Genomic DNA, 26,781 nt, shown 5'->3' with positions numbered 1-26,781 from the left:
TGACCACTATGCAAACTGTGTATGTAAGAAAATTGAACATATACCCTATAGATATGTACATTGTTTTAAAAGAACAAGATGTGTCCACATCCTAATGCTGGAACCTATGAATGTTACCACATTTGGAAAAAGGATCTTTACAGATGTAATTTAAAGATTTGAGATGAGGAGGGCATCTCAGATTATCCAGGTGGGCCCTAAATTCACTGACAGATGTCCTTATAAGAAACACGTTGGGGAGAAGACGGACATAGAGGAAAAGGTGATGTGGTGGTGTAGGCAGAGATTGGAGTGATGCAGCTACAAGCCAAGGTATGCCACGGAATGCTGGCAGCCCCCAGAAACTGGGAGAGGCAAGGAATGAATGAATCCCCCTGAGATCCTCCAGAGGGAGTGTGGACCTGCCAACACTTTGATCTTGGACCTCTGGCCACCAGAACTGCTAGAAAATAAATATCTGTTTATTTAAGCCATGAAAGTTTGTGACTGCTCATCAAGTTGGCCTCAAGAATCTCTGACACCCTGCTGCTTACTGTGTGTGAATTTTTCTGGGAGTCCCAGCTCAAGTAGATCTAGGCCTTGGAGATTATGCCTGTCTGAGCTCCTGCAGCAGGTTTGTGTGAATCTCCCATTTGACATTTACAAATTTTCAACATTGTGGTATCCCTTTTATTAACATTTGTAATGTAAGTTAGATTCTTGAGAGCCAGCACTTGATTTTACATCTTTGTATCTCTAGTTCCTGATAATGAGCTTTGGACCTTTGAGCAGGAACCACCCTATTAAAGAGAAGCTCCATTACAAACTGGACTATAACATACTAAGCACTAAAGTCATTCCTTCTTTGATTTGTAAAGTTCTCTGAGATCTTAGCATTGTCTCTAGGTTCTCGTTATGAGAACCAGTTGTTGTGTAGCACTGTGAAAATAATACACTTCTGATTAGGATCAAGATAAAGAACAGTTTATTGTGCTAAACTTCTGCCACCTACTCCTGTGATTCTAAGTCATGTGTGTGTTGATTAGTCAGACTGTATCTCTACTTTGATTGCAAATTTCAATTAGCTCTGAAAAAATAGTTTTGAGCACTCTGTGAGAGAGAACACTGTTCTCAGCTGGTGCTGTCCAGCAAAGCAGTGGGTCTCCTTAAAGAGTTGTGAATGCCCTGTAGTTGGCATACAAAAGTATTATATCTGAGTGTAGAGTCTGTGATTCTCTTCTGTGCTCAGACACCAAAGGGCAGGGCTCTGTGACATGTTACTGAAAGTTTTTTTTAATTAAAAGATAATAAAGGTAAAATATTAAAACAGTCCTGGGTGATATAAAAAGGAAGAATGTCTCGCCTCTGGCCCCAGTCCCATTCACACAGGAGCCTGCTTTGGAGTTTTTCTCACCTCCACACATGGTATGTGCTCATGAGTTGGAGTCAGAAGACCTGGGTCCTTGTCCTCAGAAGCCCCTCACTCATTTTTGTGGCCCCAGACAAATCACTCAGCGTAGATTCCTCATCTCTAAATGAAAGAGCTGGGTAAATGACTTCCTCATTCTTTGTCACACGCTGAGACTTAAGTATTCCATGATGGTACAGGAAAGCCAATCGTCATGGTATACTTTGAAGGGAAGAGAAAAGCCCAGAAGAGACCCGTGAGTCACTTGGGTAGACAGAGCTATCTTGTCTTTATTGACTAAGCTGCAAGCATATGGAGGGCAGAAACATGCCTCTGGAGCAAAAGATAGACTCGTTCCGCTAGGGGAGAGAGTAGTGGGGGTGAGAGGCAGGACTGGTAGGGGAGGGTCAGCAGGTGGCCCTGGATGGACTCAGCTAAGTGCTAGTGTGCTTCTAGGTGATCCTGTCCAAAGTGGACACTCAGCTGCGAGGTTCTGCGTGGGATCTCCAGACTCAGTCTGCAAATGGGTTCTGCCTCTTAATAGTTTGTGATCTTGCACAAACTAATTTGGAGTTTCAATTTTCTCGTCTGTGAAACAAGGATAATAATAGTTTCATTATAGAATCACCACAAGGTACATCATATTAAGAAAATAGTAGTTGTCACTTTTATAACTATAATCACTACCACAATAGCAACTATAAAAACCCCATCACCACCGCAGTGGGCTGCATGGCCAGAGAGGAATGACATTTATGGGCTGGGTGTTTTCATATTTAATAGTCCAAGAGACCCTGCTTACCGAACAGAGCATTAGGAGGAGAGAAAAATGCATAGAAGATGCTGTTTGTAGCTTTAAGGGGCTTGATACAATTAGGGGAATATTTAACAAATATTAATGATTTCCAAATATATCTGAGGGGCCTAAAAACATGCCAAAGTAATTGTAGCCATAAATGCTGAGTGAGTGATCAACAGCATGGAAAAAGTCATAAGTGCACTGAAGTGTTTTTATTAATGCTGTTTTAACTATAAATCCATCTGTGGTCAATACAGTTGGAACGCGTTTTTCTCTTTGGAAACTCAGGATGGGAATGACCTCAGGTGGAGCCACTGACAGAACTGGCAGCCCACAGGGTTTTGTCTCCCTGTTGTCAGTATCAGCTGCTGGCAAGGACTGCTTTTCCTTCGCTTTCTCAAGGGTTCACCACAAAGACTGTGTGAATATTCTCCCATTATCCAAGTAATGAAGGCACCAGTGTTTTTGGTCTGTGGCTAGCCAGGTTATAAGACTCGAAACATTCTGGGGCCTGAATCATCTGGATATTCATTTCCCTAGCCCTGGCATGAGTTTGGAGAGCTACATCTCTGTGTGAAGGGAAAGAAGGGACGGTGACAGTGGCGGGTAGTGACTGCTACTCCCATGTAGCCATCAGAACCCAAGTGGGAGCTTCATTGCTCAGTCTCCTGCTTTCTTTAATCTTCTCACTTAGATCCCAAAGTCAGGAATTGTACCCGAGGTTATAGGGCTAACGCAAATGCTGCTGTTTAGTCCGACATGAGTTTATGATAGAAGATTTAGAAAGGATCTCATAGCTCACTTGTTCTAAACTCCCTGCCAGTCTTGGAACCTTCTCTGCGGTGCCTCTGCCAAGTGGCCACAGCCTCTGACGGAACACTCCAGAGACTTTCATAGAGCAGCCATGGCGTTTTTGTTATTTTTCATAGCACTCATTAGATAGTAAGACAACCCATCCTTTTAGGCAGAGCTGGAATCCAGGGCTTTGTAGTTCCCACCCATTAGTCCTGGTTTTGCCCTCAGAGTCTATCAAGTCAAATCCCAATTCTTCGAGACAGCCTGGTGTCCTGGAATGTGGCTACTCAAGTTGGGCTTATGGTCCAGCAGCAGTGATAGCCTCAACTGTGCAAGTGCAGAATCTCAGGCCTCCCCCAGACCTACTGAATTTAAATCTGCATTTTAAACAAGATCTCCAAGTGATTGACATGCAAATTACAGTTTGAGAAGCACTGAGTGAGAGCTCATACACTACCTTTCTCCCAACTAATTTTTTCTTTTCTTAAAAATTGCCATTGCTATCAGACCTGCTGGTGCTAAACAAATAAACAAACAACCATAGCTGAGAAACATCTAACAAGAAACAACAACTCCAGCTCTCAGTGATTGAAATGTGAGTACAGTTTTGGTTTAGCATCAGTTAAAGCTGTCATTCTATTAATTGAAAATCTATTGACAAGTATTGTCAGTGTTCATAAAACAATCATAAAAGGTAATACTGATGATCGTTAGCCTTTCTTAATAGGCTGTAGAAGATCCTGAATGCCTTTAAAATCATTAAAGACAGATTATATGATTTAAGGCTGGGTATTACCTTGTGATTTTTAAAAAACTGATAAACAGATTAAACAAGTAATCAGGACACCCATTTTCCAACCATGCCTTAGAGAGGCAACCACAAAACTTTCTTCCCCAACACTCTTCAGCTGCAAGAAGAATAAAAGTTTAAATTGTTTTCTATTTCTGACATCACTGCAAGGGTAGTGACTGAGGATTCAGCATTTGAAAGGTGCCTGTGGAAACAGCTGTGCTGGAGGGAAGTGCTTTCAATTCGTGCACTCAGCAATATGGAAATTAACTTGGCCAGCACATGAGCATGAATAAACGCTTAGCTGCCTTTGCAATCACAAAGCAGCTTTCTATCTTTGGCACTTTTCAGACATTCAGTAAAACAGACTAAATTTAGTGCCAGATGACAGCGCCAGACTGTCTTCAGTGAAACTCAAGCAAAAACCTTAAGAGGCCACATCCCCCAACCCCTCCCATGTTTCTCTCTCCATCTGGTCTTCATGGTGACCTTTAAGCTTGACACCCCACAGGACGAGACATCAGTGCAGCCGTGTTGGGCTAAGTCAGCAGGGCCTTGATTTCCCCAAGGGCCCAAGTCTACCCTGTACTGTGTCTCAGGATATGCAGCTCAAGATGCGTGCCCTACTCTTGGGTCACCAGGAGACACTCCTAAGTCCTGGTTCCTTTAGCCAAAAGAAATCAACATCCCTCTTGTTTTCTGTCCTGAGTGGCAACTCACTCTAATCCAGCACACATTATTAAAGTCCCATGTCCTGAAGGTTCTCGGGGATTCTTTTGATACCCCCCTTGCTTTGCAGACCCATTCAGTAAATATTTATTTCGGCCCCTATTTCCCAGGTAGTAGTATTGTAATAAATAAGACACAGTCCCTGTCCTCACTGAACCCATGTTCTAGCTAGGGAGGCTGATAGTGCAAGGTGACTGTCATCCAGGGAGGAGGTTTGGGCCTAAATGAGAATTTACCAGGCTAAGAGGTAGATGGGGCAGGCTTTCCAGATATGAAAAAAATGAATGGCAAAGACTCAGCAGCCTTAAAATGTACAGGCTAATTTCCCTTCCCTGTTTGGTGGGACTACAGGATAGGGAAAATGGTAGCTCTGAGCAGGGTTGAAGACCTAACTTGCCTCCATCCATACTGCATTGTTTCTTAACTCCTTCTAATTGTCTCAAGGTCTCGACCCTCCACTGTTCTTCTACCCAGTGGGATTTACTCCTTTTTCTTCATCAGAATTTTCATACTTAAACTACAGTAAAAATGCAGTATGCTATAATATGTGACAGAATGATTAAAAATGTAAGTTCTGCAGTCAGGTGGCTTCATCACTTGGTTTTATAACATCGGGGAAGTTATTTAATTCTCTCTCCCTCAGTTTCCACATGCAAGAAAATAAAGAATAATAAATCCAATCTCAAAGGTTGTGCAGGAATTAAACATGATCATGTAAGTATGGTGTTTAGCACATTATCTGAAATATAGAAGATGCTTAATAAGTGTTAGCTATTGTAATTGCTCTATTCTTTCAGCTTATTTATTAATATCTACTATGCACTATTTTAAGTAGTGAACAAGACAGAAAAGGTTCCTACTTTCATGGAGCTAGAAAGTGTTCTCCAATTATTTTATATTATTATTGCTTATAATGTTATGTTTATGTATTATTTCAGCCAACCCCACTGTATATTTAAATGGCATGCTGTGCAGAATTGTGGATACAGCCTAATATTTCTTTGTAAGTCAGCTACTCAGTGCCATTTACTTGGTTTAAGAACTTATTTTCTCAGTTTGAGACCCCAACAATGAATAAACCAGGAGAAATATTTTAGTTCCTACTAAATATATACTTAGTACTTTACTAGGATTCTAAGCAGGTTGAAAAGATGGTCACTGCGATAGTGTGGGAAGAAAAGACGAAAGCACTGGAGATAAAAATGAAAGGGAAGAAAAAAAAACCTTACAAGTTAATTAATTGCTAAATTATTTGGTAATGGACAGTAATAATAATGTGATTTACAGGAATATGTGACTGATGTGGTTTGGATAATTTAGGAATTTCATGGAAGGAGATAGAAACCAAACTAAAATCCTGAAGAGTTTGTTTGGTTGGTAAAGATCAAGAGAAGATTCTGGGAGGCCAAAATATAAGTAAATCGCCAAAGTGGAAATAAAGACAACCATTTTGTCATACTCATTTTTATATTGCATGAAGGACAGGACACAACGAGGCCCCAGAAGTGGTTGTTGACTTTAGTACAAGTGAGGAATTAATGGAATGGATGAGAGCCGAGGTTAGGATGGTGGCTGGGGAATCGAGAGGAAGGAAGTAGAAAATACACATTTTGAAGATGGAACCAACAGGACTTACTTACAAGAAAATATTAAAGCCTTTACAATTTTCAAAGTGATTTCACATATGCTGTGTCCTGGCCTAGTATTCTTTCTTACAGCGGCACACAGAATTTGCACCAAGTTCATTAGTGGTTCTTACCCTGTCATCCACGTAACCAATGTCCTCTTATTATGACCAGTATTTTAATGATTGCTTTACTCTCCTATAAATTTGTGTGTGTGTATATATATATAATTTATATATGTAAATATATATAATGTATATAATTTTTATGTATTAAAAATTACATATATATATACACACACACACACACACACACACACACACTTTTTTTAAGAGACAGGGTCTCACTCTTTCGCCCGGGCTGGAGTGCAGTGGTGTGTTCATAGCTCTCTGTAGCCTTACACTCCTGGGCTCAAGCGTTCGTCCTGCTTCAGCCTCCCAAAGTCCTGGGATTACAGGCATATGCCACTATGTCCAGCTGAAATTCATTATTAATGTAACCTACTTGAATACATAATTTTGAAAATGTCAGCATCATGCTTTACTGTAATATAAAGGAAAATTCAACGAATGTGGTTAATGTTAAAACATACATTTCAATATGTAAAAGCCCAGGCATGACCACACCAGAAGACATAATGAAGTGATCAGATATACCTATACATAGAAAGGGACCACTGCAAATGGAGAGGATACAGGTATGCTGTATTAATAGCTCAAATAGCATGGCCTTCAGCAACGTCGTTCTCTAAAATAGTGGGAGACACTTGGTAAAGTTCCAACAAGAACAAAATACAGTCTTCCCTCAGTTACTCAGCACTTACATCCCAAGAGTGCATAAAAACCATGCGAAAATACGTTGATGTATATGTGAAACAGAGTTCGGTTCCATGCTCAAGTGATTTTAAGTACATTTCACCTACAGAAATGGCTAATGGCACTTTGGGAAGTCTTTGGGGTGTGGGACAGCGTTTTCATTGTGCAAGACCAAGGCATTGTGGGACATCTAACATTCCTGGCTCCCAGCCATTCCATGCCAGAGGCATCTCCTTATCATTGTCACAACCAAAAGTGGTTCCAGGATTCCACAGTGGCCCGGAGGGAGCACTCGCAACCTCACTGAGGACCACCAGGCTAGATGTTGGCCTCATGACTCATGGATGGTGACAGGGGAGTTGGCGGTGGGGCAGGGGTCAGATTTGGATGTCGAGTTCAGAAAAGGAGTTGGTTGCGTTGCTTTTTTAGCCAAGGAGAGTCTTCACTTTCTTAAATATTTCAAATCTGGCTTTTCCATCCTGGTAACAGTTTCAAGTTCTGACCCTAGGTGGAAGATAAAATGAAGAAAACACAATATTTTGTAGGAAAAAAAATCAACTCCTATTTTTGTTTGTTTATTTATGTTAAGGGCCAACAGATGTGCTTTAATTCTCTGCCCTCCTTGGTGGCTCACTGATAGGAATGCACTCTGTCTCAGGAGGAGGAACAATCCAGTTCTAACAGGAATTTTTGAAATAGTTCTCAGATTTAATTCTTGTTTTCCTTTAAACTTACAGGTATGATCTTATCTCCTTTTTTTTTCAGTTTTGTAAAGGATGCCATAACGTCCGATTCCTCTTGGTATTTGCATTGTGCACAATCAAATGTTTTGAGCAGATGTGCATGATTGTTTAGTATTAGTGCTCTGCAGGTTGCTTCTGCCTGGGAGTCTTAAAATAAACAAATCAAAAGGACTTGATCCACTTAGAGTACTTCCAGAGGATTTTAAGTCTTGGATTTTTATTTAACAATGACAACAACACCCACACCCCCTTCTTTAACAAATGTGGATGCATTGTATCTCATTTGTATCTCATAGTATCTCATGTATCTCATGTATCTCATGTATCTCATGTATCTCATGTATCTCATGTATCTCATGTATCTCATTGTATCTCATAGTCATTCGGCTCAAAGATACTGGGCATACTTCAAACGCATACTAATTTATGACATTCCAAGAAGATAAATCTGTTTGCAGACTTATTCCAAGACTAAGTTTATTCATTTGCCAATCAGATGCATACTATTCACAGGACAGCAGGTTAGGCATTGTGGGGAAATCAGAAATACTCTGGACCCTTTATGCCCTCAAGGAGCCTACTGTCCAGCAGGGATGATAAAACCTCATGTACATATTATCATAAGTAAGTGGTGAACCTCCGGAAAAGTAAGATGGAGTCCTTATGAAGTCTCTAGGGATTAAATGGTATTTTCCACTGAAGGGGGTGAAATTTGAGGTGGAAGTTTTAACTTGACAACCGTAAAGGTTCATTAACATTTAGACGGGTAAAGTGTGTTAAATTTTGAGGAATGACTTTCTGAGCTAAAATAAATTCAAGTAAGATTTTTTTTTGGTGTTTTTAAGTAATAGGAAATCTGACTTCCCATCACTTATTTGTATGCATTTATTGTCTGAGTGTAATTAAGTGACTTGGAATAATTGGTAATAATTGCTATGAAGAAATCTCATTCAACATTGCTACCTTCCTTAAAAAAAAATCATCTAATTTAAAAGCTGGATCTTTTTTCGAAGCTTTGCTTTTTTCCATTGAAGAAGTCTCTTTCACAACTCCAGATCTTGGGAATACCACTGTGATATTTTAAAACTCTGGAATGTACCTTTAATTGGATTCACAGTAAAGTGCCATCAGATAGAAGACAGACCCGTCACGATCGTGACGTAAAGAGTTCCGTTGCTAACGTAGGAAAGGGTTCTCATTACCAGGTGGGTCCCATGTATTGAACTTGAGGACAACACAGAAACTGAGCCAGAGCCACTCAGGACCCTGTGTGGTTTCTGTGCCCTCCCTATTAGACCACTTGTGTCCCAGGACTTGAATCTAACTGCCTCCTGCTCCCTGGTGCTGGTTCAGACTCACTGTCCATCTCCCAGTGCCCTTGGCTTCTGTCTGTAGCACCTGCTTGTGGGCTGGAGATTTGACTCAGAGCAAGTTAGTCCAGGTGAAATCTTGGCTGAAGTGTCATGCTTGTCAAAACTTAATTACTCTGTGTTGGAAATATTTTCTGTTGGATCTGGCTGGCAGTTACTAAGTATATGTATAAATGTATAAATTTATCAAGGCATACTCTTTAAGATTCGTGCATTTCATGTAAATTATATCCCAATAAAAAATTTAAAAATAATAATAAAAATAAACTCTCCCAGTCACAGAACTATTGCCACTTTTGGTTTATCTTCAGGTGATTAGCAATGATGTATTCATTTTTAAGTATTTAAAAGTAAATTTTCAGAACTTTTAGTGTTTTTCTTTTTCATTTCTTTTAAAATTCTTTTTCAATTAGTTGAAATAACCTAAATAGCCAGTAGTGGAAGATTAGTTGTAAAAACTGTTTGTAATAATTGGCCAAAGAAAGAAAAGTTTTTGAAACAAGAAAAGATGGAAAAAACAAATTTCTGGGAAAAAAGAGTGAAAGTTCTTGTTGCAAAAATATACTTTTAATGCATCTAGATTTCCAGTACATTTAAATACCTAGAATTTGTGGATGCTGATTTTCAACAAAATAATTATTTCAACCAAGTTGTCATATTTACTGATTTGCATTGTCTCATACTTTTCAGCCAATTCTTAAACCAACTTCCTTCCCCCAACAACACACCACACACACACACACTCTCTTTTGGTTAAAATTCAGACCGAAGTCTAGTGCTGAGCAAACAGTAATTGCATAGTAATGTCAAAGTGAACAAAAATAGAACTTACAGGAAAATCTTTACATTTAACTGTGCCTATTAAGGTTCAAACACCGAAAGAAACATTCTCTCCTCAAAAAAGAGCTTTAAAAAAACTGAAATTCGATGCCACTAAATTATAGAATTAAATCTATGAAGCCCAGGGACTGTATGGAAATTAAATTTGGATTTCTTCTCCCCAACAAACCCAGCCAGTCTCCCCATCTAGAATAAATTTACTGATAGGATGCAGTGCTTTTTACCATTATTATTTTTCAAAAAGGTAGACATTTAACATCAACTCTCTTGTTGGAACAGGACAGCTGGGAAGTGGTGGAAGGACTGAGAGGGGAGATGAATTACACCCAGGAGCCACCAGTTCAGAAAGGATTTTTGCTGAAAAAGAGGAAATGGCCCTTAAAAGGCTGGCACAAGGTAAGGTTGTTCTTGGCCTCCCCTTTATTTGCATTCACACTGCCCCACTCAGCACCTGGTTCTTAGGCACTCATATTTAATTTCTAGTTGTAATTTCAGACCAAGAAAAGGGCACCTAAATTGAATGTCTTAATTAATAATACTTTCTTCCCCACAGAGATTCTTCTATCTGGACAAAGGAATCTTGAAATATGCCAAGAGCCACACTGATGTAAGTCTTTTCGTGGGCCCAGTGTGGTATTGGAGAATCCTAAAGGGGTAACCATCAGCTCAGAGATGAGAGTGCGTATAGTTGAGGATAGCTCTTCTCAGAACTGGAAATCATAGAGGGGAATCACTTCTGTCTGAGCTCTGGGTTCCAGGCAGGCTCAGTTCCTCCACCAGGTCCAGGTGCAGGGGCTCCCCCAACACTCTCAGGGCATGCAAAGGTCTGTTCTGGTCTTAAGGTTGTGCTAAGGAGTTCCCCAGGTGGGAGAATACATCCTCGCAGTTAGATAACAGGAACAAAACATAGGGCGTCCCTCTCTCTTGTACTGTTACCAAGGGGTTCGGGGAGAAGGCCCTGGGTGAAGAAGTTCCTTTTCAAATTAATCCCAGGCAGTTGGTGTGTGAGGGCTCTGAATGACCATTTGTTCTGCCCCTTGAAGGAGTCCTGCTCTTCTCCCTTCTTCCTCTCCTGCCCTCTCAGCTTCCTGCTCTCACTTCTTTTATTAATACATCACTTCTAAATGAATGTAGACACCAGAAACTAATTCAGCGGGAGGCAGTGCAGTTGACAGGTGAATTCACTGCTATGGGAGTCAACCCACAGTGTTTACTCTTTTGCTTCCTCACATCCTGACTGTGTAAACTGCTTGTTACTTAACCCCTCTGTACCCCAGTTTCTTCATCTGTAAAATGGGGAGAGTACTTCCTACCTCAGAGACTCAGGAAGACAGTGCATGTCCAGCACATAACTCAGCACTGGCTCACGCTAAGTGCTTGAGGAGTCGCAGTGGTTGTGATTTTACTGTCAGTGGGTGTGGAAGGGTGTGTCAGGGTTGTGACTATTGCTTTTAACACCATGGTTCCCAAGTGACCCTCTTGGTGCCTCTGCAGATAGAGAGAGAGAAGCTGCATGGCTGCATTGACGTGGGGCTCTCAGTGATGTCTGTAAAGAAGTCATCAAAATGCATAGACCTTGACACCGAGGAGCACATCTACCATCTGAAGGTGAGGCTGCTTCCCACTGTGCAGAGTTGACTTATGTTGGGGAAGGATTGTCAGTTATTATACTGTTGGTGATGCCTTTTGGGTATTCAGCCAACATGTAGAAGACCTTCGTTACCAAAGTGTTTCTCATGGACAGTGTTGGTGTTTGAATGGGATGTCATTGTGCAGGACTGTCAGCACTGCTTGAAGGTTTAGCCTCCTGGTCACCTCATCCCCTAGATACCAGCCTGCCCCCAGTGATTGTGACAACAGTCAACAATGAAAAATGTTGTTTGCAAACCATCTCCACTCAGGCAGTAACATCTTTAGTGAAGAACCATTTACTATAGGTTAACATGTGTTCCTGAAATATATATAACATTTAGGCCATGGAGCCCTGTTTTATCACTTTGGCTAATTTTATAGGAATCCCACCAAAATTCTAATATTGTAGTGAAATGTCAGGAATTTTTCCCCTAAAGCGTGGATTCCCAAATAGTACTTCAAAGCTGCTTACCCTCTTGTGCTGTCTCTCCTGCAGGTGGTAGAGATAGTCAAAGCATGAAGCGTGAGATCTAGATCTGGTTCAGATCTTGATGTGGCTACTCACTAGCCATTGAACTTTGGCAAATTACATATCTCTGAAAGTCTCAGTTTTTTCACCTAAAACAAAATGAAAATTATTATAACACTCATCTTGTCGGGCTGCATGTAGAAAACTTGGCCTAGTGCCTGGCCCAGTGTAAACTCAGGAAGTGTAGTTATTGTATGTGCTTGTTGGATGGTACCCGAATGTTAGAAATTAATTGAGAAAATACTAAGACTGTTTTCTTACTTGGGAAAATTACTTGAGATATTGGGAATGGGGCCCCAGGATTAGGAAAATGAAAGCATGAGATCATGAGCTCCTTGTCTCAGTGTGTCCCTGTCCGCTCTATGGCATGTGTGTGGTGATTGAGCCATGTGGACCACATACCTGTGGTTGGTTGAATGGGCAAGACAGTCAAATCTTCACTATTTCCTAGCCTAACTGTATCTCTGGGTGTAGCTAATTGTGTAAAGCAAGGTTTTTCAGCCTCAGCACCATTGACATTGTGAGCTGGATAATGCTTTGTTGTGGGAGGCTGACTTTGTATAGCAGGATGTTGAGCAGTGTCCCTGCCCCCTGCCCTCTCTCTAGATGCCAATAGCATCCTTCTCCAGTTATGACAACCAAAAATATCTCCAGACATTGCCAGGTGTTCCCTAGAGGATAAAACCACCCCTGGCTGCAAATGACTGGTGTGAAGTATGGGAGGGAAAAGCCTATATCTTAAGAGAAAAAAGAAATTTAAGAAAGAATACTATCCTTTATTCTGTTTCAGTGATCGGTCTCCACTAGAATAGTTTAGGTTATTTCTTCAGGTACTTCCAATGAATCTTAGCTCTGTATTTTGACATGGTCAGGAATTAATAGGTTCTTATTTGCCCACTATTCTGGTTAACAAAATAAAAGTAATTATGAATTAATAATTTTTAAAGGGTTAGAATACCTTAAAATATATTGAATGCTAATATTGTGATAAACGCAGTTTAATATTTCTCTGTGATTTGCTTTAAGTTCTGTTTGGTTTCTTGTTCGTTGTTTTGAACATCAGCTCTGATTCTTAGTGTAGGCAAGTGTAGTTATTTGAGGGTTCTAGTTAATAGACTCAGTCAGGCAGTTTTAAATTGTGGGCTGTTTGATCCCATTTATTTTATAGATAAGGGATCCTGGATAGCAGAGAGATTAAGCAGCTGTTCACCCACGACCCTAGAACTACTTGAGAGACTGGAACAGGACCCTGGACGGTTATTTAATAAAGTGCTCTTATTCTTCTACCTTGTTTAACTGATAAAAAAGTGAGTCCAGATGAGTGCTTGGGCACTGACTTATAAGGGCCTCTGAGAATAGATCAGAGCAAAAGATGACACAAGATTCCTGTAAAATTCCTTTTAACCACATCTGGGAAATGAAATACATTTCAAGAACATAATTTAGGGGGAGACAAATAGGTGTGAGTCTGTTTGTATTGCTTCTTCCTGTAAATGACACATTAAAAAGCCCCTGCAGGTGCTTCCAGTCTTATAGGTACTTCTAACAATCAACACTAGAGCCAACCTAACAGTTCCTCAGTGAGTGATATTGCTGGCATTTATTTGCATATCCTAGCTCTCATCTCTGGCATTAGTAAAGATTTTCACAGTTTGACCTGAACTTTTCATCTTGGAAGTTATCCTACTGTGCATCCTTTTGGATTATCTTAAATTACAGCTTCATAAGTCTCAGTGTTCTAATATATGGGTATCTATCATTTTTTTACTTTGAAAATATCAATACATTGACACACACACACACACACACACACACACACACACACCCTAACTTTTTTTTTTTTTTTTTTTAAGACCAAGTCTCGCTGTGTCACCCAGGCTGGAGTATAGTGGCGCGATCTCGTCTTATTGCAACCTCTCTCGCCCAGGTTCAGGCGATTCTCCTGCCTCAGACTCCTGAGTAGCTGGGACTACAGGCGCATACCACCACACCCAGCTAATTTTTGTATTTTTAGTAGAGATGGGGTTTCACCCATGTTGGCCAGGATGGTCTCGATCTCCTGACCTCGTGATCCACCCTCCTTAGCCTCCTAAAGTGCTGGGATTACAGGCGTGAGCCACAGTGCCCGACCAAAATTGACTTTTAAGAAATATCTGTGGTATATAGGTGCTTGTTATATTCTTTTTATATATATCACATATATTTTTATAAACGTTTGAAATATCTTTAAATAAAAACTACTAGTTACAAACAGTATTCTTCATGGAAATTAGACATTGATAATTGCTCATTTATGGAGAGAATGGCTAAAGGTTTGTGAGTATGAGAGTAAAAAAAGTTGGAAAAATAATATTGCCGTACAGTGCTTTATTTCTAAGAGTGGGAGAAATGTTCTTTTAAATAACCTTCACTTTCATTAACACATTGTATTGGTTCATTTTCACACTGCTGATAAAGACATACCCAAGACTGGGCAATTTACAAAAGAAAGAGGTGAATAGACTTACAGTTCCACATGGCCCGGGAGGTCTCACAATCATGGCGGAAGGCAAGGAGGAGCAAGTCACATCTTCTGTAGATGGTGGCAGGCAAAAAGAAAGAGTTTGTGCAGGGAAACCCCGCTTTATAATACCCCCAGATCTTGTGAGACCCACTCACCACCACGAGAACACTGTGGGAAAGACCTGCCCCCATGATCCAGTTCTCTCTCACTGACCAGGTCCCTCCCACAAAATGTGGGAATTTAAGATGAGATTTTGGTGGGGACACGGAACACAGCCAAACCATATCACATATACTCCTCAGCAATGTATTCTTTGTTGGAGAGATGAACAAGGTTAAATATTTTAGGAAGAATTTACTAATTCATTCCAGTTCAGAAAAGATTGATCTGAAAAGTCTGAATTAGAAAAGAGTTTAAAAAGAAAAATGGTGCTCATATTTTCAGTAGGGATAGAGAAGCTGGGATTAGAGAACTTAGAAATGCTTTAAGAGGCAGATAAATATAAATATCAATTTATTTGTTGCTTAATATGATTGGCAGTGTTCTGGTTTCTTAAAAATAGCATTACAGGCGGTGGCTCACGTCTGTAATCCCAGCACTTTGGGAGGCCGAGGCAGGTAGATCACAAGGTCAGGAGTTCGAGACCAGCCTGGCCAACATGATGAAACCCTGTCTTTACTAAAGATACAAAAAATTGGCTGGGCGTGATGCTGCATGCCTGTAATCCCAGCTACTCGGGAGGTTGAGGTGGGAGAATTGCTTGAACCTGGGAGGTGGAGGTTGCAGTGAGCCAAGATCGGGCCATTGCACTCCAGCCTTGGGCAATAGGGCAAGACTCCATCTCAGATAAATAAGTAAATAAATAAATAACAGTTGGATTCACTCATAGAAAGCCAAAATACATACTTTGTAAAGATCATTTTTACTCTGCATTTCTTTCTCAAACTTGTTCCTGTAGACCACATCAATGTAAACAGTCAATGAGAGGCTACTTCTCCATTCCTTTTCTTTCTTATTTATGTATTTTTTTTGAGGCAAGAGTCGCCCTCTGCCACCCAGGCTGGAGTGCAGTGGCTCAATCTCGGTTCACTGCAGCCTCAACCTCCCAGGCCCAAGTGATCCTCCCACCTCAGCCTCCCGAGTAGCTCAGATCACAGGCTTGTGCCACCATGTCTGGCTAATTTTTTTGGTAGTTTTTGTAGACACAGGGTTTCACCATGTTGCCCAGAGTGGTGTCAAACTCCTGGGCTCAAGTGGTCCTACCTCCTCGGCCTTCCAAATTGCTGGGATTACAGGCATCAGCCACTGCGCCTGGCTGTTGAAATTATGTGCCAACTGAAAAAGCGGATTTCGGGAGTGGCCTCAGTTTGATGAGTAATTGTTCCTTCCCGTGAGTGATTCTCTTCTTCCCTTTTTTCAATTGAATACATCATAGGTCAAATCAGAAGAAGTCTTTGATGAGTGGGTATCGAAACTTCGCCATCACAGAATGTATCGTCAGAATGAAATTGCCATGTTTCCACATGAAGTTAATCACTTTTTCTCAGGGTCCACCGTCACAGACTCTACATCTGGGGTGTTTGACTCCATTTCAAGTAGGAAGGTAATGAGTGTTTTGCCAATAATGAATCTGAGAACGGGGTGGCTTTTTTTCATGGAGTCCTATCTTGGGAGCTGAGTCCGAAGAAGGAGAGGTTTTCAGGGACAAGCAGGTAGGCTTGGGGTGGTATTTAATTAGTCTGTTTGCCCACTGAGTCAGAAGCAAGACCAGACGAGCATCTCTTATTTGGGGGGGACAGTGACTGAAGAATGAGGAGGAATTTAGCATCTCTGAATGAACTAGCTTTGTCCTGACTGGTTTGAGTTTGGTTTCCTTTTCTGGTTGTAAACTACAGTAGGTATGCATATAGCTATGCAGGATTGCAAAATAGTTCCAAACATTTATTATTTTGGTGTTATTATTAATATGTGATAAAAGAAGAAAATAAGGTCCACCATTCAAGCATGCCATATCATAGCATGGTATGGCCAAGCCAGGGTGATAGTCAGAGGTTTTAGTACTTAGCTAGAAGCTTCTTCCTCGTTATAGGCAAATGGTGTCCTTTAGTGACTAACCCACTCTGTTATCCTTTACCTTAACATGTCCCTGCTGGGCTCTGTTTCCGTTTACAATGTGCTTTTGTCATCTGTGGAACAGCGTAGCAGTATATCAAAGCAGAATTTATTTCAAACTGGAAGCAATGTATCATTTTCTTGCGGTGGAGAGACACGAGTTCCATTATGGTTACAGTCTTCAGAGGACATGGAAAAATGCTCCAAAGGTAGAGTGACTGGAAACCTCTGCTTTCTGTCGTGGCTGTTAGATGATACTGGTTTGATGTTTACACTTCAGGTGCATTTGTGTCCTTCCCCTTTGCTTGTCCACATTCCCTTCCATATTTTGCTTGTAAAAGTTGCACCCATCATCAACAAGAGACACTCTCCTTGCAGATCTTTGCATCTTCACCTGGCTGTACATGCAGACAGGTTTCTTCTTCTGTTCCTTCAGTATTGATGCCTGATACTGATGCCTGATTTCCACATGGGCCTCTAAGTCAGTCTCCAAGGGCAGAGTCTGACACACATCCAAGATTGAGAATCATTGTGCTGGAGGTGAGGGGGTGATCAGATGGAGATCTTCACGACTTAGGTGTTCTCTACCCTGACTGCACATTAGAATCACCCAGAGGGCTTTTAAAATGCAGTAATACCCATTCCCAGTCCTCTGTCTCAAATGATCTCTTTAAATTGGTCTGAGGTAGGGCCCGGGTATCACTAATTTTCCAAAGTTCCCCAAGTGATTTTGATAAGGCACCTGCCATGAGGAAGCTCAGCATTCTCAACCTTAATTAGCTAAGACTGACTTAGGGAACTAAAAACCGAAAAGATCCACAGTGGGATTGGGAGTGCTCTGATTGAATTGTCTGGGGGTGGGATTTAGGCATATATAATTTAGAAGATTTCTCCAATTGATTTAAAAGTGTAGCCATGATTGAGAGCCACTGTTGGAGAAAGATACCAGGTGGCAGCCTTGAAAATTGCATTATCTCTTGTTGAATGTAGGTAGTATCACCCTTGGGACCATGTAGGCTTTGCCCCTCCAATAAACATCACTTTTGAGCTTTACTGAGTGACAGCTTGTCAAAGCAGTCCCTGGAGCCTTGTCTCTGGAGCAGCAGCATCCACCCGGGAACTTACCAGAAATGCACATTTTCAGGCTCAACCCGGATGTACTGAATCAGAAACTAGGGGTGGAGCCCAGTGAGCTATGGTTTAACAAGGTCTCCGGGTGATCCCGATGATATCAAAGTGTGAGAGTCTCTAGCTTAAGGCATTTGGGCCTGTATTCTTTAGCAGAAACATCCATCAGCATCCAGCGAATGGCAAATTATGGACTATCTTTTGAGTTAGCAACTGGGATCTGGTTGGAGAGTCCTCTTATGTCCTCTCAGGTCCATCTGCAGAGGCTCATTATGATCCTCAGGCAGGTCCATCATTGACAAAGTTTTCCTTAGAGACTGGTACAACTTTCATTTTAGTTTTATTAATGTGCATTAGGTCCTGACAAGTGGATAGCGTCAGCATATTACTACAGGATTAAACTTAATGATGATGATGATGTTGGCTGATTTATTTAGTTTTTACTCTGTGCCAAACACTCTTCTAAGAACTCTGCAACATCAACTCATTTAATTCTCACAACTGTCTTGTGATCTATGTGTATAATTATCCCCATCTTTGTGATGAGGAAGCTGAGGCATGCAGTTTTGCAATTTTCTCAGTAGTTACAGTTCATTAAGTGGATTCAAACTGAGGTAGCCTGGTTCTCAAGATTTGTGCCCTTAACCACTAGAGTCTACAGCCTTTCCTGTAAAAAGGGAAGTAAAATTTCCAATCCTTACAGATAAAAAAAAAAAAATCAACTACAGATAAATAAGGAAAAGTAGCTGGCATGGGGACAGCAGTGATCCCCCTTGCTGGTGGAGGAATTGTGAGCACTATCCTCTTTTCCCCCACAGACCTGGCGCACTGTCATGCCTACCTGGTAGAAATGAGCCAGCTCCTGCAAAGCATGGATGTCCTGCATCGGACATACTCGGCACCAGCTATCAACGCCATCCAGGTGAGCCCGACTCCTCTTCTGTTGACATTCTGGCCCTCTTCTGCTTTCCTTTCTCCTCCCAGCCTTTCACTAACAGTGGGATGCTGTGGTCAGTTGCTTCAGCCAAAGTCAAGGGGATGGAGGTAGTCACCTTGCTAAGCATTTATCCTTATCGGTTTGGTGGACTTTACTGTCTGTGCTCTCTTTCCTGTTTTGAAACAAAGGGTGGAGCTTTTGAAAGTCCCAAAAAGGAAAAAAGATCACAAAGGAGGTGGCGGTCCAGAGCTATTGGCAAAGATGCTAAAGGAACGCTGCAGGTAACCATTGCTTCCCCCGACAGACTGGTTTCTTCATTGGCCCTGCTCTGCATGCCATGTGCCGGGAGCTGCCTTGACTCAGCTAGGAGAATAGATGAGTGAATATTCTGTAGTTGTTCTTTCCAATGTCCTCTGCAGATAGATGAATTGAATCGCTTAGACTGTCTGGGTGCTAGGATATGCACATAAGGGATCGTGGGCAAGGGAGAGAATATTTTCTAAGGGAAAAAGGGTGTGAGGTTGCAGGGACTGCTGCCATTTCTAGGGCTTTTGGTTTCCCCATCTTCACTGTTGAGCCTGCCTGTGCTCTTCCCTGCTTGTGTTTGTGCCTTGTTTTGTGGCTGCAGTTACTGTGTGCTCTGACCTATGTCTTCTGCTCATGCTCCATGGATTTGTTATCCCTCTAAGCCCACAGGCATGATTCTCTGGGCACAGGACATGGTGTAGATTCTCCTTGGCCTCTTATCTCCAAACTCCCAATGCCTCATCCAGGATTCGCTGTGTCATGCATGCGAGGAGCTTTCCCAGTGCACAGCTAAGCCACAGGCCAAGATTTGCAGCTTAACTGTTGCATATTAAATTGGAACACTTTTAGAATCAACATAAATCTCAAGCTTCTGGTTAGGTCACCTGATACACTCTTGTATACTCTTTGGTTCAAAGTAGTTTATGGACTGAAGATAAGCACTTTGGAAGTAAAGAATGTTCCATGTACAAATGAAGGTCATTTGTTTTGTAGAAGCCCTAGGTGCAAAGGAAAGCATTTTAAACCTATCCATTACTAACTGCCTGGATACATGGATGATTATTGCCAGGAGGAAGGAATTGAGTATACATGAGAAAGCCTGGCAGCTTTAGCTGTCATTTTCAACCTAAAGCTTTAATGCTTCTATCATTTCCAAAAGAATATGTGATTTCTCACCCATTTTTAGCTCACAAGAAGCAAGTTGCTGTGGAAAGTGTTGTCTTGAGTTCTCATTTTTAAAAATAAGTTATCACTCAGTAGAAAGACCTACCTATAAAATGTTTTATATTACTGTATTTCAATCTTAGAATCAAGTAAATATTCTAAGCAATCTGCATCTGAAAAGAAATATCTCCCTTTGGTGTTACTTCAGGTCCCCAAACCTTTTTCTGGCCCAGTAAGACTACACTCCTCCAATCCTAATTTGTCAACACTAGATTTTGGAGAAGAGAAAAATTATTCTGATGGCTCTGAAACCTCATCAGAGTTTTCTAAAATGCAAGAAGATCTGTGTCATATTGCCCATAAAGGTAAATGAGTTTTCTTTCTTCCTAATGTGTTTGATGAAAATGTTAAATGCATGTCTGAATGTGAGATGTCCTTAGAGAGGGTATCTTAGTTGGTTCATTTTCTGCTCTATTAAGATTTAGGGAAACCTAATTTTTATTTTATTTCCCTGGTAGTGGAGAATGTATTGGCAAGAACTGTCTTTTTAACCTTGTAGGGGAGACAGTGAGAGAGAGTTAGTACTTTCAAAGCTGAGCAGTTCATGTGATGCTGATGGGAGTGTAAATTGGTAATTTTCTGGAGGGCAATATGATATTATTTTCCCACTATTTTAAAAATCTGCCTATCTAGTAATTCCACTTTGAAGAATTCATTGTAGGAATTAACTTAGGATTTATCCAAACAAAGTATCCATTTTGCATTGTCACATCAAAAATTAGAAATAGGTATTCAACATCATTAGCCATTAGGAAAATGCAAATTAAAGCCATGATGAGATATCACTACACACCTATTAGAAGAGCCAAAGTTAAAAGAAAATATAGTATCAAATGCCAGTGAAAATGCATATGAATTTAATCTATCATACATTTCTTGTAGCTATGTAAAATGGTGTAGCCACTCTGGAAAACAGTGTGTTGTATAAAACTAAACATGCATTTACCATGCAACCCAACACTCATTTCTGAGCATTTGTTCCAGATAAATGAAAATTTATGTCCACACACAAATCTATACCCATGTTCAGAGCAAGTTTATTTGTATTGGCCAAAGACTGGAAACAAACTCAAGTGGTTTTCAACAGATGAATGGTTAAACAAACTGTGGTACATCCATACAATCGAATACTACTCAGCAATACCAAGGAACAAACTATTGATATACATAGCAACTTGGATGGATCTCAAGGACATTATGCTGAGAGAAAATAGCCAATCTCAAAACATTACATAGTATAGGTGTATTACTCCATGTTCATGCTGCTGATAAAGACATACCCGAGACTGGGTAATTTATAAAGAAAAAGAGGTTTAATGGACTCACAGTTCCATGTGACTGGGGAGGTCTCACAATCATGGCAGATGACAAAAAGCTTGTCTTACATGGTGGCAGTCAAGGGAGAATTAAAGCTCAGTGAAAAGGGAAACCCCTTATAAAACCATCAGATCTCATGAGACGTATTTACTACCACAAGAACAGTATGGGGAAAACCGCCCCCGTGATTCAATTATCTTTCACTGAGTCCCTCCCATAACACGTGGGAATTATGGGAGCTACAATTCAAGATAAGATTCGCGGGGGGGACACAGCCAAACCATATCCATAGGGTTCCACTTACATAAACATTTTGAAATGATATAATTATGGAGATGGAGGAAGTAAAGGGGAGTGTGATTATAAAGGTGTAGCACAGGGGATCTTGTGGTGATGAAAAGTTCCATACCCTGATTGTGGTGCTGGTTACAGGAATGTGGACATGTGATAAAATTGCATTTACTTATACCCACACACATATAAATGGATCAGTGCATGTAAATCTGGTGAAATCTGAATAAAATCTGTAGATTATACTAATGTCAACTCCCACATTTTTATATTGTATCATAGATGTGTAAGACGTAACTACTGGGAAAAACTGGGTATCGGGTATGTGGGACTTTACTGTTTTTGCAAGTACCTGTAAGTCAATAATGATTTCAAAATAAAAGGTTAAAAAAATAGAAATAATCTAAATGCCAAACAATAGAAGATTGAGTTTTTTCAAAAATGTAATATAATAGAATGTTCACTACTGCTAATAATGATAGCTACTTAACATCGAGCACATAACTGTCATGTCAGGTATTTGCTAATTACTTTACGTGCATTATTTTAATTCTAGCTGTAGCCTGTGAAGTAGGTATCATTGTGATCTCTATTGCATAAATAAGAAACTTGAGACTTAGACAAAATAACAGCTTTCTGAGGGTCACATAGTTATAAAGCAGCCAACATGAGACTTGAAGTCTCACCTGTTTGACCCCAGAGTCCGTATTCCTTACCTGGTATTTCTCTGCTCTTACAGATGGAGTGGCCAGGATTATTTTTTATAGACATAGAAAGATGTCCTCAGCATAAAATGTAAAGTAAAAATGTAAGATTACAAAGCAATATATAGATATGATTCTATTTCGGGCACATATAGGTATACTAAAAAGTCTGGAAGGATATATACCAACATTTTAGTGATGGAGGCTGGAGTTATAAGTTCTTATTTATCTTTCTGCTTAACTTTGTTTTCAATTTTCATCTATTATTTCTTAAAGAGAAAATGGATTTAAAATGTTTCAGTAGGAGGGCAGTGTGTAATGTGGGAAGAGAAAAGATATTCCCTCTATTGCCTTCCTTTCCTACTTCATATTTTTCTTTCGTACATTACTGATTATTTCAGCTCTCTCTTCCCTTACATATTGGATATAAGGTGGGTTATAAGGAAACCATTTCATCCTTTATACAGATTGCTACCTTGAATACTTGTCCTAATTACCGTTAGAATGTTGCCAGTATTTTGCTGTGCTATTGTACAGTCCATCTGTGAAATGGCAAGAGTTACCTGGCCCACCCTTAAAGGCTCTTCAAAGAATTTGAAGAATTAAAATGATCAGCTGCAGTTAGGGCGTCTTAAATTTTGTGGGAGGAAATTCCTATAAAACATTGTTACTTTTTAATAATATGAACTTTAAAAAAAATGAGAAGATAATGCCTCCCTACACAAAGGAAATGTCCTGAGTTTCACCTACATTGAAGAAGCTCCCTCCTCAGTGGGACAGAGGTCGCCGTATTGAGTGGATCCATTGATCCAGTCCTCCTGCAGAGGCCTCCACCTTGTTGAGAGTCTGTAATGGTCCCCAGCCAGCAGTTCTGTCTTTCCCACTTTGTGAAAACCTACTGGCTGCAGAGCTGCCACATACCTAGCCTGGGCCAAGGTTTGTCCTGGAGAAAGGTCCAACGCAGTTATTCAACAGTCGTCTGAGCCCTGTGGGCTTACAGGCAGCAAATTCCGCAGGGAGCCTAACAAGCTGTTTCATTCCTGTGGTTTTACAGTACACTTGCAGAGATGGAAAGATCTTCCTTTTCCTGGTTCAGGGAGTCTCTTACACAGATGGTAATGTGGGGGCCTCAGAGAATAAAGACAGCTCTCAGGTTTGTGCTAAGTCCTGTGACCTTGCATGGCTTCTCACTTCCATACATTCAGACTGGAAGCATCTTGACCTTTCTTCTTGTGTAAACCTCGTTTTGTTACTGACAGTATCTGTTGTACTTTCTCAACTGCATCACTATTCTGTTGACTACAACTCCAAAGCAGCTGAACTAAAGGCAAGAATCCCAGTGATGTAACATAGTCTCTGTGACCTTCAACTTGTTAAATGCATCTGAATTCTCCTGGTTTTGTAGATCAAATGGTAGAAAATCAATATACACCCATCCTAGTTTTGAAGTCCTTATTCTATATTGTAGACTGAGAGTTTGATTTTTATGGCATATTGTTGAACCAGTTGTTGGCTTATGTTTCTGTCTTTGTGTGGATGTTCACACACATAGAAGCAGAGAATGAAATGTATTGAAACCTAAAAGTCTTAAGTAATTTTTGTTGCATATATTAGTTTTTACGTTTCCCAAAATACATTTTATGGATCGCTTTGCGCGTACAGTACTTCTAAAAACGAAACAAAAACTTCATGATTAAAAATGTTTGGAAAGCACTGCTGACTATGGTCTCCTTTTGGATTTACATAAGAACAGTAAATAACAAAGGCCCTGAGAAGTCCTGCAGCAAACAACAACAACAAAAAAAAAATCTGTTGGCTTTGTTTAACTCAGTGACTTTCAATGTTATTTGGGAATCTTCCCCCCTATTCCCAATAGCTATTAACATCCTGGAATTTAAGTTTCTGAGAAACATACTTTAAGAAACAATGTAAATAATAAGCCTTTTTTGGAGCTCCCTCTATACCTGTCTCTTATACACATCTAGATGTGTATAAGAGTTAAGTTTCTGAGAAACATACTTTAAGAAACAATGTAAATAATAAGCCTTTTTTGGAGCTCCCTATATACTGGCTAAGTAGGCTACCTCTGTTACTGACTAGCTGTGGAACTTCGACTTCATTTATTAACCTCTCTGGCCCTTGATAGCCTGTTAAATGTCATATAGTAGTTGTCCTGACTCTTTTGATTCTCAAATTCTGTAGTTATTTTCTTTGATTATTTTACACTGAATAGAGTCCATACTATTGCTTATTGTTACCAGAAAGTTTTCTGAGAGAGTGCTCTGTTAGCAGAAACAGAAATGACCAAACTTGGTGAGTAGATTTAGGATGGCAAAGCAAGGAACAAGACAGGACTAGGGTCAGATGTTCCAAATGGAAGCGGATATCTGTATTCTCTGACTTGGAAGGGAAGCAAATTATGTTTTAGGTACACTTTTCCTACAAGTGAAGGAAATCATTATTCACAAATGTGAAAGCTAAATAGAACAAAATCACAATTGTATTTACCTATTCTTTTCTTCCTGGATTCTTTCTCTGTGTTTGAGTAGTAATTATTGAGTGGTCATTTTATGAACCATTTTCAGCTTATGGAAGCATTGAATAAAAAGCCAATTGTGTTACAATGATACCTCTTGCATAGATTAAAAAGCTAAAACAGATATATGACTCAACAAAAAAAGCCAAATAATTTATTGTTCATAAATTAGAATTCAGCATAAATGTGCTGAGCAATTAGATTCATAAGTAGGACCATTTGGTAAAGTTACCTAATGTATCTAAATCAATTCGGATGGAATATGGGTTGAAAAGTATTGTAAAATCATGGGCATCCTGTGAGGTTTGAAACTTCTGCAGATTACAGAAGATCAGAGTTTCCCAGATATATTAGGAATGTTAACATTTTAAAGAAAATTCACCTAAAATTTGGTTTCCAATTAAAAAGGGGGGAAAATGAGTCTCACTGTTTGTTAGGTGCTCTGTGATAGTAGGTTTTCTCCTTGCTTAAAGCACTCCTCAGATGTGCCCATTATCTACATGTACAGATGTAGAAACCAAGGATTTGTCCAAAATATAAATGGCAGCTGCAACTAAGTGTTAGAGGTAGGATTTAACTTCTGGCTGGCCTTATTAGAGAATTTCTTTCTCCTGTACCACACTGCTTTCTAGAGCAGTGCCCATGACATTCATAACTGCTTTCTCCAAGATCTTATTCTTTCGTGATGCTGAGAAACTGCTAAAGAAGGAGCATATTAAGAAGTAGAGCTCAGATAAATTGAGTCCAACTGTCCTTCAGTATTGACTCTCACTATCCAAACATTCCATCTATTATAGTCTCACCATACTAACTCAATAAAAGAACAGCTTGGAAGCCTTAGAAACAGAAAAGTAGTGACCACCAAGAGTCACTTGTACGATGCTTATGATGTTCCATTCTGTAGATGCAACTCAAGACTTCTTATAATCAAAGACTCAACCTGTGCCTGCCTCTCGTAGTCCAGGAAGGGTATCTGAGAAGTGGCTAATGACAATTTGGGAAAGAGATAAATAAACATAGATGCCACAGTTGCCTTCCGATATTTGAACACCCGATGAAAGAGGAAATACCTCCTGTTTGACAGTGAAGAGACACTGAGGCAAATGTCTTAGCAGCAGGAAGGACTTTCTAAGTCCCAGAGCACAATGTACCATTTTAGGAGATAGCAAGTGCTCTGACAAGCATGAGCCAACAGACCATTTGGCAGGGAAGCTGGAGATGTGAAGAGTTGGTCGTGTTGTGGGTAGGTGGCTTTGATAATCTATGAGGTCCTTCATACCTCCGAGCAGCTAAGATTTTCTGTGTGGCTTTATTTATTGTCAGGTAACCATAGATGTGATGCACTCATTTGACTCTTCTATTTTTTAAGGCTGTTTATTTGTCTTTAGTAAGCTTAGATTTGTGTTAGAAATAAGTAAGAAAACACTCCTGTCACAGAGAGTGTTCCTGACTTTTGGGATCCGGTGTCTTAATTAATGTAAATGTGGGGTCTCTCATGAGCAACCTCTGATCGTTGCCCTGTGTGTGGCGGATCGTTAGGTGGCTGTGAATGACTATTTTAACGTCCTGAGTGGGCCTTAATAGTCGTTTAAGAAATTTAGTACACGGGGATCTAGTCTTCCAAACCCTTTTTTCAGATGATTTAGGAAGCGTTTTATACCTCACAATAAAATATAATGACTGTATGAGTTTCTTTCTGCTTATCTTACACCTGCTGCAATCTTGTCAGCTGTACCTTTTGAACCAAATATTGTATATTCTGCCAGTTTTAAAAAATGTATATAGGACTCTTCTCGTTTGGTGGAAAGCCTTGCTTTTCTGTGGGTCACCTGGAAACCAGAGGAATTGATTTGGAAAAGTGGCAGCCAGCTGAGTGCCACATTTATTTTATTTGGAGCAATAAACAGGACAGTGGAGAGGTAGCTCCCCGGGGGATCCGCTAAGATGG

At 40.2% G+C, this 26,781-nt stretch overlaps 1 protein-coding gene across 1 annotated transcript in view; it reads left to right on the top strand.

Moving 5' to 3' along the window:
* OSBPL3 (oxysterol binding protein-like 3) overlaps positions 1–26,781 on the top strand; it is a 191,911-nt gene that overhangs the window by 101,738 nt on the left and 63,392 nt on the right. Inside the window, exons 3-10 of the mRNA XM_011970628.1 lie at positions 10,173–10,289; positions 10,447–10,500; positions 11,388–11,501; positions 15,993–16,160; positions 16,755–16,878; positions 18,616–18,719; positions 18,923–19,015; positions 20,134–20,290. Coding sequence (XP_011826018.1) covers positions 10,173–10,289; positions 10,447–10,500; positions 11,388–11,501; positions 15,993–16,160; positions 16,755–16,878; positions 18,616–18,719; positions 18,923–19,015; positions 20,134–20,290 — 931 coding nt within the window. The remainder of the gene's footprint in view (positions 1–10,172; positions 10,290–10,446; positions 10,501–11,387; positions 11,502–15,992; positions 16,161–16,754; positions 16,879–18,615; positions 18,720–18,922; positions 19,016–20,133; positions 20,291–26,781) is intronic.

Source organism: Mandrillus leucophaeus, unplaced genomic scaffold (assembly GCF_000951045.1).
Source record: "Mandrillus leucophaeus isolate KB7577 unplaced genomic scaffold, Mleu.le_1.0 Scaffold1207, whole genome shotgun sequence".
In the NCBI taxonomy this organism is placed as follows: Eukaryota; Metazoa; Chordata; class Mammalia; order Primates; family Cercopithecidae; genus Mandrillus; species Mandrillus leucophaeus.
The sequence above is the reverse complement of the archived record's forward strand: the minus strand, read 5'-3'. Positions and strand labels throughout refer to the sequence as shown.